Source organism: Electrophorus electricus, unplaced genomic scaffold (assembly GCF_041902795.1).
Source record: "Electrophorus electricus isolate QZ-2024a unplaced genomic scaffold, ASM4190279v1 Scaffold32, whole genome shotgun sequence".
NCBI lineage: Eukaryota > Metazoa > Chordata > Actinopteri > Gymnotiformes > Gymnotidae > Electrophorus > Electrophorus electricus.
This window is the reverse complement of record NW_027658605.1, coordinates 418,600-432,604: the sequence shown is the minus strand read 5'-3', so window position 1 is coordinate 432,604 and position 14,005 is coordinate 418,600. Positions and strand designations below refer to the sequence as shown.

Sequence of the window (14,005 nt, the reverse complement as noted above, 5' to 3'; positions counted from 1 at the left end):
AGCTCACATTATAGAGCAGGTAGAACAAGGTGCTAGCTGAAAGGTCGAGCGTTTCTGCTGTCATAATGAGTAGCGCATGTAAGTCGCTCTGGAGAACGGCATCTGCGAAGGGCAGAGCAGTGCGTAGAAATTTGCTGCAGAACTTCGTTCGTATTGGGTGCATTGCCGCCCTCTGCTGGTGAATAATATGACTCACCCATGGGTCTCTCTCGCAGGTCAATATGACCAGTCTGAAAGGCACCGACGTCTTGGCGGAGAAGGCCGACCGGCGGGAGTTCATCGACCTACTAAAGAAGATGCTCACGCTAGACGCTCACAAAAGGATCACGCCAGTGAAGACCCTGAACCACCCGTTTCTGACCATGACCCACCTCCTCCACTTCCCTCAGAGTGCACAGTGAGTTGCTCCAGGCCTTCCAATCTACATGTCAGTGTTTCAAAAACATTTTAAGGAACACCGTGTTAATTTAGAAATCCAAATAGCATCAGAGTTTCTCTGCTAGTACTGTAACCCCCCCCCCCACCTGTGTGTGTGTGTGTGTGTGTGTGTGTGTGTGTGTGTGTGTGTGTGTGTGTGTGTGTGTGTGTGTGTGTGTGTGTGTCTCTCGCTGCAGTGTGAAATCTTGCTTGCAGAACATGGAGATCTGCAAGCGGCAGTGCACAGGCTTCGACAGCAGCAAGACCCTGTTTGATGGTAAATCTGATGCCCACTTTGGTGCTTCTTTTAAATGTTACATTAGGGTTGGCTTTTTGTTTGTTTGTTATTCTTCAAGTAGATTTAAAACATCACCAAACTGGCCTCCGATTCCACCTATAAAAGAAGACAAAAATGGTTTCAAATGCAAGTGTTCTACCAAATCATGTTACTGCTCAAATGTGATCCACAAATGGTGAATCAGGTTGTTGCCTAGTATTCGAGTAGCCGATAAAGAGGCCCCTCTACCGTAGTTCAAAACGAAATTCCGTTGAATCCAAACTTCATTGTGTAATTGTTGATCATTGTAGCTGAGGTTTTTGTGTCTCTCGTTCTATAAGACCAACACTATGCTTTCTTCTATGGTTCTTGTATGTGTATTTGTGGAAAATTCAATTCTACTTGTGTTTTTGCAGTACACAGTACTTAAGCAGACCGAGAACTCTTCTTGGTTTTTCAAGGGTTGCGACTTGTGCAATATTCAGCACATTTAAATAAATGTTTCTTTCTTTTCCTAGACGTTTTCCAAACACTTGATTCTTTATGACATTATGAAAATTTCTTTCTTTCCTCGAGTACAAACTCGAGTCCATCATTCATTGGCTGATATGTTACTATCATACATGTATACATGCAGACTCAAGCAAGGAGTTTGTAATGGTGGTACAACTGTGTTCAGGTCATTTGATACTTTTTATTGATAAAGATGTTCTTTTCCAGACTCAGTAGGGTTTTGTTGTTTTGTTTTGTTTTTTGTACCTCTATGAACATTATTGAATAATATGCCTTATAAGGGAATCTCTAATTAAGAGAATCATGTGTTTACATTTGGAATAAATTACATTCTGATAATACCCTAGCACCTGAGTCATACACGTTTTCTTTAATGAAAGGGGTTCAAACCTCTCCTGTACACCAAAGCATCCCAAGCCAAGTCTTGGAGGATTTGTCTGTCAGTCATTAAAATATCAGTTCACAGAAAGATGGATGAAACATGTTTTACTTTGATGAACTTTTTACCTTGGAGTACTTTGTTTAGTGTGAGAAGCTGTAAATGTGTCCAGTCCTTAAAGCATTATTCTGATTTTTCTTGTCCCCTCCATCATTTTCATGCTCTCCTTGTAAGGGCTGTGAAGATGCTCAGCAGAAAATGAGCTGCTCAGCTGCAGAAGAGCACTTCAGCCTACATTTCAAGCCAATTCAAATTTGAACTCCTACACTGTCTTCTCACATCCATTTCTTTTTGAATGTCAGTTAGGACATCAAGATGAATTAAGCACACTAAGCCCAATACTAAGAGACTGGTAGAGTGGATGAGCCACACAGCAGGACACAGCACTATTTTTGCTTCAGCCAGTGCTAACTTGATGCAGTCTTGCTGCTTGGGGATTTTGCAGGCTTTGACTTCTTGGGTGTGTGATGAGGATTTTGCTTAAATTAAACTCCTCATAAACACGTATGACCAACCTGTGCCTATGCTCTACCAGGACCTCATCGCGTACTTCTCTTTCAGTAACTCGGAGCCTGTGTTTTTTTGTTTTGCTATTTCTGACATGATTGGGCAACATTTTCCTTTTAATGTATATGTGGAATCCACAAAAAATATACCCACTTAAGTGTGCTTCAGCATAAATAAGCAGACACTGCAGTTTGGATTATTTCTAGGGAAACAGGAAAATATAGTATCTTTAATTCGCTGCATAACAGTTTACATTAATTATTAATCATTCGTATGTGTTGACAGTTGCAATAAACAGATTAAGAAAACATGCCGTGAAAATGCTGCCGTGTCCGTATTATAACAGAAATAATGCAGCTTCACTGAGCAGATCATCCATAAAACTTGCTCTATATGGATTTTATGAATAGTATGTTAATTTTGTTTAAAAAGACGATGAGGCCTAATGGGAAAGGCTAAAGTGTCAAGTCGGACTTGAATTCAACGACTCAGGTAACATTGGGCTCTCTAGCTAGGTTAGCTAACAGACAAGCTGTCTATTTGAGATGGTTAACTTAGCTAGTTCACACATTACTTATGCACATCTCTTGCGGCAACAGATTCTAATTTTCATGGCGATGGAGCACGTTAGTTAACTAGCAGATTAACTGCCAACTATTTACTGTAGCTGCGTTTAACGTTATTATCTAGCATTGGCTCGCTAACCGTCGGATTGCTCTAAAAGAGCTGTGACAGCTGCATGTCAGTCCTCGGTCGCTGAACTGTCTTCATGTCTAAGCACGGATACCTGTCGATAATGGGATCATTTGGGGGAGAATGAAGTGTGAACTAGCTAGGATAATTAGCTACTATGGCTAGGTACCTGTCTGCCAACGATGTGGCAAATTTAAAATACTGCAGTTCTTTCGTATAAAGGGAAGCTTAAAATTGTGACATGTGACCTTTTATCTTGGCTGCTGGCTAGCTATTGTAATTAAGTTGAATTTCAGCTTGGACACCTTTATAGTAATTGATGGTTATTATGACACATCACATTCAGCCTCAAAGAACAATCTCTCTCATTCGTTTGGTTAGTGGTCAGTTTTCATCTTTCTCTAAAGGTATATTCTCTTCCCCTTCAGTTTCTTCCAGTGGGATCTCCCTCTCCAAGAAGGTCAAATTTGAGAATCACGCGTCTGGCGGGAGCCCTGGCCCTCGGGTTCGGGCGGGGTCGCCCTGGCCCTCGGATTCAGGGTTCAACTTGTTCTATGGTTCACCTGGCCTGGTCTTTTCCACCTCTGTAGGCTGTGACTTGGGTAATATTCAACACATTTTTAAAAATGTTTGACAGTTGCAATCAACAGATTAAGAACACATTTTGCAGGTTAATTACTATAGTGGTAGTGTTTTTTAAAATCTACTTCTATTTTAGCTTTAATTTTGAATAAAGCCCATAACTAGATCTGCATGGCTTGCGGCTATTGTAATCAAGTTGAAATTGAGCAGAGCTAAATTATTTAAATAAAGCACTTTCAGGGTGATGTGGAGGCAAAACAACATGGAAGATTGTGATTTACATCCGCTTGGTTTTCTTGAGCCTTCTTTCTGCAAGATTAAGGGTGGGAAAATCAACAGAGAGTAAGTTATGAAGTTAACTAGCTGGCGTTAGATAAATCACAGAATTGTGGTTGTGTTTTTTAAAATCTACTTCTGTTTTAGTTTTAATTTTGAATAAAGCCCATAACTAGATCTGCATGGCTTGCGGCTATTGTAATCAAGTTGAATTTCAGCTTGGACACCAATATAGTAATTGAAGGTTATTATGGCACATCCCATTCAGCCTCGAAAAACAAACAGTCTCATTTGTTTGATTCGTGTTCCTTTTTTCATCTTTCCCTAAAGGTATGGCATCGCAGCTCCAGGCATCCTCTTCCGCTTTCAATTAACTCTAGTTAATTGCTTCAAGAAGATCAAATTCGAGCGTCATGCGTCTGGCGGGGACGCCCTGGCCCTTGGATTCGGGCTCCAATTCAACCTATGGCTCACCTGGCCTGGTCTTTTCCACCTCTGGAGGCTCTGAGATGTGCAATATTCAATACATTTAAATAAATGTTTCATTCACATTATGGAAATTTCTTATTTCCTGTAGTATCTTCAACGGTTCAGTTTTGCCAGCATGCTCTATGTACCTCTTTGAACATAATTGAATAATATGCCTTGCAAGGGACTGTTTTAATTAAAAGAATTAAGATAATCATGTGTCATACACGTTTTCTTTAATAAACGGTTGGTGGTGCTGTGCCAGTTTCACTAATTACTTAAATCACTCAGGCAAGGTTGAAGCTGCTGTAAATGATTTTGAAGTTATCAACTTCTGCTGTACCACTGAAGGAGTCCACCCCCTCCCTTTAGAGCATCTGTTTTTTTAATGGATATAAATCTGGAAAATTACAGACTTGACAGATTAAAAAGCTAACAACAACAAAAATAATCAGAGATGACTTTTATAAGCCGTCACCTTAAAAAGGCACATTTAAAAAGTGGATCCAGTGCTCCAGCTTGCATGGAGTAGGCTGGAACATGTTCCTAATTAGGAATCACAACATGGCTGCTCAGGAAATCTGAATGCCAGACAGACAAAAACAAGGGCTTCAAACCTTTCCTGTAACACCAAAGCAACGCAAGCCAAGTCTTAGAGGATTTGTCTGTCAGTCATCAGCTATGGCTGTGTCACCTGACTGAGAAACACCTGGGTTACCTCTGACCCATGGGGTGGTAAATGGTCTACCAAAAACGACCTCAAATAGTGACAATTTGGTGGTGGCACTGGGCATCATTCTGATCTCACACAACACTGCTGGCAGTAGATTGAGGTAATAAAAGCAGTATGGGCATCCGGTGATATGGAAGAGGATCGCCTTTTAAATAAAATGCAAGTAGCTCAGGTTGAACATAATGGTACCAAGAACCGGTTGGTGTAAATATTGAATATTAATATGCATACATTGAATAATGTATGGTTTGGAGAACAATAGTGGAACCTGAACAAGTATTATTAAAAATTTAAATTGTGTATTGAGTGTTTTAAAGTGTGTATTGAGTTAACAGTCTTGAACTTAGGAAGACCTAGGAAGGACAAGATCTATCCATTTCTTTCCTGTTTTCCATCATGGCCTTTGTTTCAATGTATAATTCATTTTGTCAACAATGCCAGATGACTGAGGATGGTAAGGGATGTGAAACTTCCAGTCAATAGTTAGGTAGGTGCATAGTTTCTGAGTTACCATAGAAATGAAACAGGGTCCCTGATCTGAATCTATTACCCGAGGCGCACCGTACCTCGGTATTATGTCCTTGGCTAGGATTTTAACCACAGCGCGGGCATCTTCCTTAGAACAAGGAAACGCCTCAGTCCACTTGGAAAACCTGTCTAGAATCACTAGCAAATACTTCAACTGACCACAAGGTGGCAGGTGCGTTTTGTCTAGCTGTAGATACTGAGAGGGATCTGCTCTAGTAGAAAGTGCCATTATTGTTGGTGATTTCAATATTCACTTTGATAGTGCCCAACACCCTCTGAACTTGGCCTTTAGTTCTATATTAGAATCAATTGGTTTCAATGTACAAAGAGAACCCACACACTCTGGTGGACATACTTACCCTGCTCTCATATTGACTGACTAAATTAGTACTTATTGTAGGGTATTGTTTATTACAATGATGTTGATTAACAAACTCTATCACTTATTGTTTATTGCACTTATCATTGTTTAAGATAGACCTTATGTGTTTTGTACTTCTAGGTATCAGCATTGATCCCAGTATTCTACAGTATTCTAGTTCACTGGTATGTTGGACTCTAACCTACTGTACTGTACTAGGATATATTCTATGAGTAAATGACAAAGCACTTTTGTAAGTCGCTATGGATAACAGTGTACTGCTAAATGCTGTAAATGTAAATGTAAACATACGCTTGACTTAGTACTGCCATACGGTGTAGACATGGAGAAGGTAGTTATACTACCCCAGTCAGGTGCCATCGCAGGCCATTCCCTAATTTCATTTAAACTATGCATGAGCCACACTATCGTAACCTCGCCTCGCTATCATACCAGACACACGATCACATCGTCCACTGCACCTGGATTTATTGGGAATCTCCCAGACTAAAAATTTGCGCCTAGGATTCCCTCAAACCCAAAGGAACTTGATCAAATTACTGAATGCTTAGAATCAGTATTCTGCTGTGCACCTAATGATGTTGCTCCATTTAAGAATAAAAAAATTAGCTACAAAAATGTAGTACCTTGGTATAATGATCTCATTCGCAATTTAAAACAAAACACTCAAAGAATAGAACATAAATGGCACCGCACTAAGCTCGTAGTCTTCCAGCTTGCATGGAAGGAGAGCCTACTCACCTATAGAAAAACACTTATTACTGCTCGAACAGCTTATCTCTTGAGCCCAATAGAAAATAACAAAAATAATCCTAGATTTCTTTTTAGTATCTGTACAGTCAGGTATTTTATTAACTACTTCCCATCTTGGGGGTCCATGGGTTTTGAGAGTTATGATAAACTGGGATGTTATGATGCTGTCACTTCACCTCTCTTCTGTCACTCGAGTGTGTTGACTGAGAGCGGCGGAGTGCTGATGTTCCAGGGTGCCCTCGTGCCTGTGTTTCCTTCTGGCTCTTTCCTTTTAGCTGTGCTGCCATAGCTAGTTCTGCCGGAGCCCATCTTTGCACATTATAGTTCCCTAATTTACACACCCTTGTACCTGGACATGCCTAATAATCTAGTCTCTCTTTCTGCCGAGGTACACCTACTCCTGATGTCATGATGTTACTGAGCCTCAACCCGTCTCAGCTGCCATGGCTCTTCCCACCACCCCCTGATGTGCCCTGCTGTAGGCCACCACAGCTCCACCCTAGCCAACTGCTTCTCCCTTGCCCTTAATGGATGCTCTCTTGTGGGATGGGCTTTGGACACATGCACACCATCGCGTCAAGACTAGGGCCTCTAGCAAATTGGACTGGACATTAACTGCTTATTTTTTCATTTTTTTATTTATTTCTCTCTTAAAATTGATATTATTGTGGTGAGCGTTGCCAGGCAAAGGAGGATGGGCTTCCCCTTTGGGTCTTGGTTGCTCTCAAGGTTTCTTCCTCATGCTCTAGGGAGTTCTTCCTCGCCACTGTCGCCCTTGGCTTGCTCACTGGGGGCTTGGACTTGGACATTTGTAAAACTGCTTTGTGACAACATCTGCAGTAAAAAGCGATATATAAATACATAAGGATAGTGATATTAAATGCAACCGCAGAAAAATGAACCAATAACATCATTCTTGCACAAAGAATTGTCCATCCCACTACCAATGTTACAATGTATTCACCAAATCTACTTTTACATATTGTTATTTGCATTCGGCACTATTATATACAAACCATACATTAATCAATATGTTCCAACACATTCCAAGAGAAGGCTTCTCTTGACCTTATCCTAAAGAAGATTGTTTTTCTATATGGTCTTGAGCCTGGTGGAGAGGTCATATATCTTACCCTGAGGTCCACCAAAGCCTACCTAGGATCCTTTGCTTAAGCCTGCAGATGCCTCTGCCCTGTACGCAAATCAATCTGAAAGGACACAGAATCTTTATACTCCCTTGTTTTATGTTATTAATATGTCTAATGCATTGTTCGGTCTCTTTTGCCTGTAAACACTCCTTATTACCTCAAGGGCATGCCACTGTGTGAGTCCTCAGCCCGCCCGAACCAACACCACTGCTACGACCACCTCCGTCGTCGGGCCACGGCCGTCGATCTTCTTTTCTGATTCATCAAGAAGTCTTTTGTAGGGCTGAAAGAAGATCGATATGTATTACATGTTTTAAAATTCAAATTCTTATATGTTGTGTCTTGTTTTGTACATTGTTGTATGTCAGTAGATAATGTTGTTTTTAGTTTATAGATTTGTAAAAAAATAAAAATAAAAATCTCAATACTATCTTAATAGGTTTCCAACAGTGCCATGGTAGGCAGTAGTTCACCTGGGTGCTGGGAATGTTGACATGCCTATCGATATCTTGTTGCCATTTTTTTTTTTTGCCTTGGCTCCTGCCACAGTTCCAGCAGTCTGTGATGTCATCCTACGATAGGTCAGGAAGCGGCTCCGTTCTTCACCACCGGCCCGCAGCCTACTCGCTCGGCTGGAGGAAAGTCAACTGGTACCCTTACCTGTGAGAGGAAGAGGAACAGGGACAGACAGGAGGGATTCCTGCATTGAACATCAGATGGATTATTGAAGTTGATTATTGTAGTTTCTGGGCAGAGAAACTCTATTAAATGTATCTGAAATACAATGTGTGAGTGTTGGGTTTAACAAGATGGCTGTCGTATTTTGAATTCAATGGGAGGTGTAACTGTATTTAAAAATGGTTCTTTGGCACTTACTGGCAGTATGTGTTCAGAACACATCTCACATCCAACATCAAGCTCTTATTTAACTCCTATAGGATTTTAACTTCTGACTTTGAATCTTTGTTTCATTTAAAGGGATACTGTGGGCTAAATGGAGCTAAATCTACAACTACAGTAGTGAACTGTATTACTACAGAGAAATCGTTTTGGGATTCTGTGTGTTTAAAATAGGAAAAAAAATATCTGAAACTTTAAAAGGGCTGGCAATTAATATGATTCATGTTTCAACAGAAATATAAAACACATTTTAGGACTTGCAGATGCTTTATTTTCGTTAAAACTATTTGTAGATTATGTTGTGAACTATGCCCTAATTTGTTGTTTGTTGTTTGGGACCAGTCTGTGATGATCTGTAACCAACACAGCAGCATAACCAAATTTGAACTTCTGCTGTATTGCAAAACAATATCAAATGTAAAAATATGATAATTATGGCCACATTACATCTCTATCACTTATTGTTTATTGCACTTATCATTGTTTAAGATAGACCTTATGTGTTTTGTACTTCTAGGTATCAGCATTGATCCCTGTATTCTACAGTATTCTAGCTCATTGGTATGTGGGACTCTAACCTACTGTACTGTACTAGGATATATTCTATGAGTAAAGGACAAAGCACTTTTGTAAGACGCTCTGGATAAGAGCATCTGCTAAATGCTGTAAATGTAAATGTAAATGTAATCAAAAACCAGCCATTTTTGCACATTTTCAGCAAATTGATGTTTCAGGCTTTATTGATGATTTGAGCGTTGCCTTGTAAAGAACGATAACATCCTCGTGAAACGTGACGAGATGGGGGAAACATCTTCACTACCTATCATAAGACAAAAAAGTTATTGATTTTTAAAAAATGGATATAACTGTGATATTCTGTCTAACAACTAAATTGTCATATGTGTTTCTAGCAATATGTTCTTACCTGTAGTTGCAGCAGCAGCTACAGTGTTAGGGTGCTCCTTGCTTTTCTTTTTGAGTTTCTAACAAAAACAAAACAATGATTTAGTAGAAAAATATCAGAGCATAAGTAAATTTATAACTAAAAGTACAGATACAAACCAGTAATAATGCAACAGAATATAATTTAGAACAAATTATGTCATTTATGCAAAGTGATATATACACATTCAGTGTGAAATGAAATTCAAATATGCACTACTTTAAAAATGAATAATGTAACAAAATCTAAATAAGAAATAAGTCAAATGTTTTACCTTTAAGTCCTTTGAGACCTTACTGAAGGGGAATAGAAAATGCAATCTCCCCTTCTGGGCTTTCATGGTTTTGCTCTGATTGTCCAGAGCAGGCTCAGTACATGGTGACCTAGCAGACATCTCAGACTGTAGTGATGGAGAGCTATGTATATCGATGCTGAACAGGGAAGACCAGTCATTGTGTACACTGGGGGACTCTTGAGCCTTCTTCACAGAGGGTGGGACAACCAACTCCATAACTTGGCTTGCCATGACGTCGGAGGAGGTGTTCATACTATCTGTGCATAGCTCTGATGATGCCTGTGATGATTTCAAGTCATCCTGCTCTAGGTAGATTGGCATGACCATACCACAGAGCTCACAAGATGAGACCCCTTCAAGGTCAGGATTTATTAAATGACGGGACAAAAAATGTGTCCTTCCTTTTATGCGGGGATTGATGTCTTGCGACAGTTCAGCAAATTCCTCCATCTCATCATCAAAGCGCTGAAGCATATCCGAAACCGGAGAGCCAGCTATAGGAATGGTACTTATAGGTCTAGATGTACCATCGTCATGGACATCTGAGGATAACGATGTCAAACTCTCAGTATCTCCTATCAGAAGCTCACTCATTGCTTCTGAATTTGTATCTTCCATAGTCGAGTGGAATTTCATCACAATTTGGTCTCTCTCATGGTCATCCAGGCAACTGCGATGCGTATCAATAACTGCAGTCCTAACATCTCTGCTTAGAGAGTCTATATGAGCTGTCCCCTCCTTCACGTGGACTGAAGCTGAATGATTTATCTCACAAGATCTGGTACGGAAAGCATTCAGCAAATCTGCAGTTTCCTTCTTGGAATTTGCAAGCAACACTGATCTTAGATCAACATCTAACATTTCTTCCAGAGATGAAAGAAGACCCATCACAGTTACTTCACTGACAATGTCGGCAATGAATGAACCCATATGAGAGATCATGACCTTTGTCTCCTGTGAAAGAAAGGAGAGATAACATAGAAAGGCGAACATTGAAAATTGCTCCAAAATGGTTTTGGTTGTTTGGTTTAGAATTAATATGAATCCCATTTAAAATATGTTGATGTGTAAGCAATGTAGTATGACTTACTAGACTAGGGATTGCTTTCCGGATAGATGTCCACTGCCTAAAAGAATGTGAATAAAAGCATTCTTTAGAACTATAATTAATATTTATTCTAAAAATCTCATACATTCAAAAGTATACCAAAAATAAAAATGATAAATTGAAAAAGCAGAAGAAGAAGAAGAAGAAGAAGAAGAAGAAGAAGAAAAGTTTTAAAAATGGCATACTCATTAGTCAGATCCATCACAAAATGGGTCAAGATTGGTGCAATATCGAGCTTCTCCAAGTCTGGGATGATTTTTTTGGCTCTATCAAGGAGCATTTTGCTGTCATTCCTCACAGGTTTATTCTCGTCTTGTCTTGTGCTTTTTGACTTGCTCTTGTTTTGAGAACCATAGAAGAGGTTGAATAAAAAGAAATTAAATATCAGGATAACATAACAACTGTGCTGACATCTCACTTATTAGCAACAATTCGATTTTCTGATGAATAACAAATTTGGCCATTTTAAACTCACCTTTTTAAATACTGAAGAAGCCCGTGCCACTTTTGGAGGTGAAGGAATTTTACTATGGAAACAACAAAAATATATAAGGAAATGTTGTTCGTTTGTCATTCTTCAAACATCAACAGCCTGAACTAAAATCCATGATCAAATTATTTTGAGAGAGCTTGTGTCTAAGTTTATAGATTGTTATTCTTATTCTCTATTTAATGGATGAATCACTCATAGAGCTCAGGTCCATGTTGTATTTTGTTAATTGCACAATACAATCAAAATTATTTTATTCTACTTTAGCACATTATAAGGAAAATAAGACTAATTCCTTTAACATTACTTCCTAATCTTTTAAAATAACAAGGCTGATGAAACATGTTTCATCTGTTTCATGTTTCATCGTTCCGATACTTTGGAATAGTCCAGAAAGTATTTAGAGTGCAAGCTCTATTGGTGTTTAATACAGATTAAAGAGTGGCTTGTTTAGCTTGATCTAATTGTTCAGCTTGTTTAGCCGGTTTAATTTAAATTCTGTTTCAATTAATTTCATTTTCTACATTTATATTTTGTGACTTTTAACTGTTTTATTTGATCAATGTTTTATTACTGAATACTGTTCGTTCATTGCAGTGTAAAGCACCTTGAGATTTTGGGTTCTATAAGGAATATGCTATATAAATAAGAATCATTTTAAATTAATATTGTTATTCTAAGATTTTTTAACATTGTAGTGCAAAGGCCTTACATCTTCCTGCCAAAAAGACGCTTCTGTTTCTCCATTTGTCCTGGTCCAAGTTTTCTTAGGACTCTCCTGGAATACTTTGTTCTGAAAAGGCGATATGAAGTCAAAAGCATAAATCATTTTTACAGTTTGGTGGACAGACAGCAATCTAACATGTAAGCAGGCAGGCTTGAGGATCAGAAGGCAGACAGTTATACATGTGAATGGCAGTCAGTTCAGAAAGACTGTCAGTATGCAGACCAACACTCATGGAGGACAGAAAACAGGCAAGAAAGCAATCAGAATGGCAGCACACCTTTACAGGCAAATTTCAACAGGCAAGCAGCTGGGTATGCATATCCCTAAACCATTAGTTCCAAAGGCTAAATCTTACTGCATTGAATACAAAACGTTTATGAATGGTTTAAACTGATTTTATTAGTGGTTAATAATTAGGTCACAAACAACTTAAACATCATTAAGTAAACAGTCATGACACATAGACAAAAGGGGCAGCAGGAATGTGTTGACCTGTGGAATGTGTTGGTGGGTATATGGAAGTAACTTATTAGCTAACAAATATCTGACCCCACGTAATGGTGACTGTTGGAGAAGACAAACTAAGATAAGTAACCAGTCAGGTTAGCAGTACATATGAAGGTGAGCTAACTAGCCCATATGGCAAGCAACAGGTCAGCTGCTCTTTTTACGCATTTAAACTGTTCATTTATAGCCATTAACAAGGTACTTTTAAACTCTAGACTTTGGAACTCTCAAATGGAACTCTCTTTTGAGTTAAGGGCCAAAAAATTTGCTCATAACATAAAACCCGTTTTCGCTTCACTGCTTCAAGCAATAAGTCTTTTTTTTTGATAATTCTATTACATATATTTTTTTCCGTTTCAGACAACGGGACGAGTATGACAGCGACTGAAACGCACCCATTAACACTAGCTTACGTGTTAACCAACAGTCACTTCCAAATATTCAACCTGTGGCTCGGCACCGCTAAAATGATTTTATAACCGTGAGGGCATCTGACAGAATCAACACATAACCGACAACTGCTGTGAAAGTTAGAAAGCACAGAATACATACATTGTTTTTGCTCACACAGCGCACAAAGTGTTAATGGTCAAAATTATCAAATTAAATTGTTTATATTAAGCAGATTCTCTCTAGTGAGTGAACAGAGGTAGACGCAGAGAGAAGGGCGCTACTGTGGACCGACTCTTCTCTGCTAAGTAGAGCTGTTCGTCTCAAACTGCCGCACTTAGGAACGTTATATGCACCTGCAGCGTGGACGTACCACATCGAAATACGTCACCAATTGTGGGCAGACAAGAAAGGGCGGGTATGGTGATGAAATTTGGTTTAATCACTTATATTACTTGTCTTGTACCTTTAAAACAGCAAAATCTAAATAGCATAAAAAGCAGTCGCTTATGCTTGACATAAAGCCTTGTGTGAGAAAACAGGTGGAACGTCAATGCATTCCATAACTATATAAAACTACAGCAGACAGACCGTTCATCATAAAATTAGAAAAGCTCTAGCTATAGTAGCTAAGCGGACATTTAGACAGACAGACAGATACATACACATACAATTAGATGGAAAATAGCCTTCTGTAATTACAAAATTGACTTATTCAACCGTACCTTGTTCTGGAAAGTTGACCTACGATTAGGTTTAATTCACTCTATTGTCTTCCAACTTTATAACTGCTGAAATCTGTCAAGTGAAATGACATATAAATGCTTGCGCTCACCTTTACATACTTGTAGTGACGTCAAAGCTGTTGTGATGTCATATGCATTGTGACATTTCTAGAATGCTGCACTGACATTTTGGTTATTGGGAAA

The 14,005-nt window shown here is 39.0% G+C and overlaps 1 protein-coding gene across 1 annotated transcript in view; it reads left to right on the top strand.

Moving 5' to 3' along the window:
* The window catches only part of LOC118240770 (homeodomain-interacting protein kinase 2-like), a 190,853-nt gene that overhangs the window by 5,280 nt on the left and 171,568 nt on the right, over positions 1-14,005 (top strand). The window contains exons 7-9 of the mRNA XM_081709178.1: positions 216-397; positions 615-694; positions 3,275-3,448. Of these exons, the coding sequence (XP_081565304.1) occupies positions 216-397; positions 615-694; positions 3,275-3,448 (436 nt within the window). The remainder of the gene's footprint in view (positions 1-215; positions 398-614; positions 695-3,274; positions 3,449-14,005) is intronic.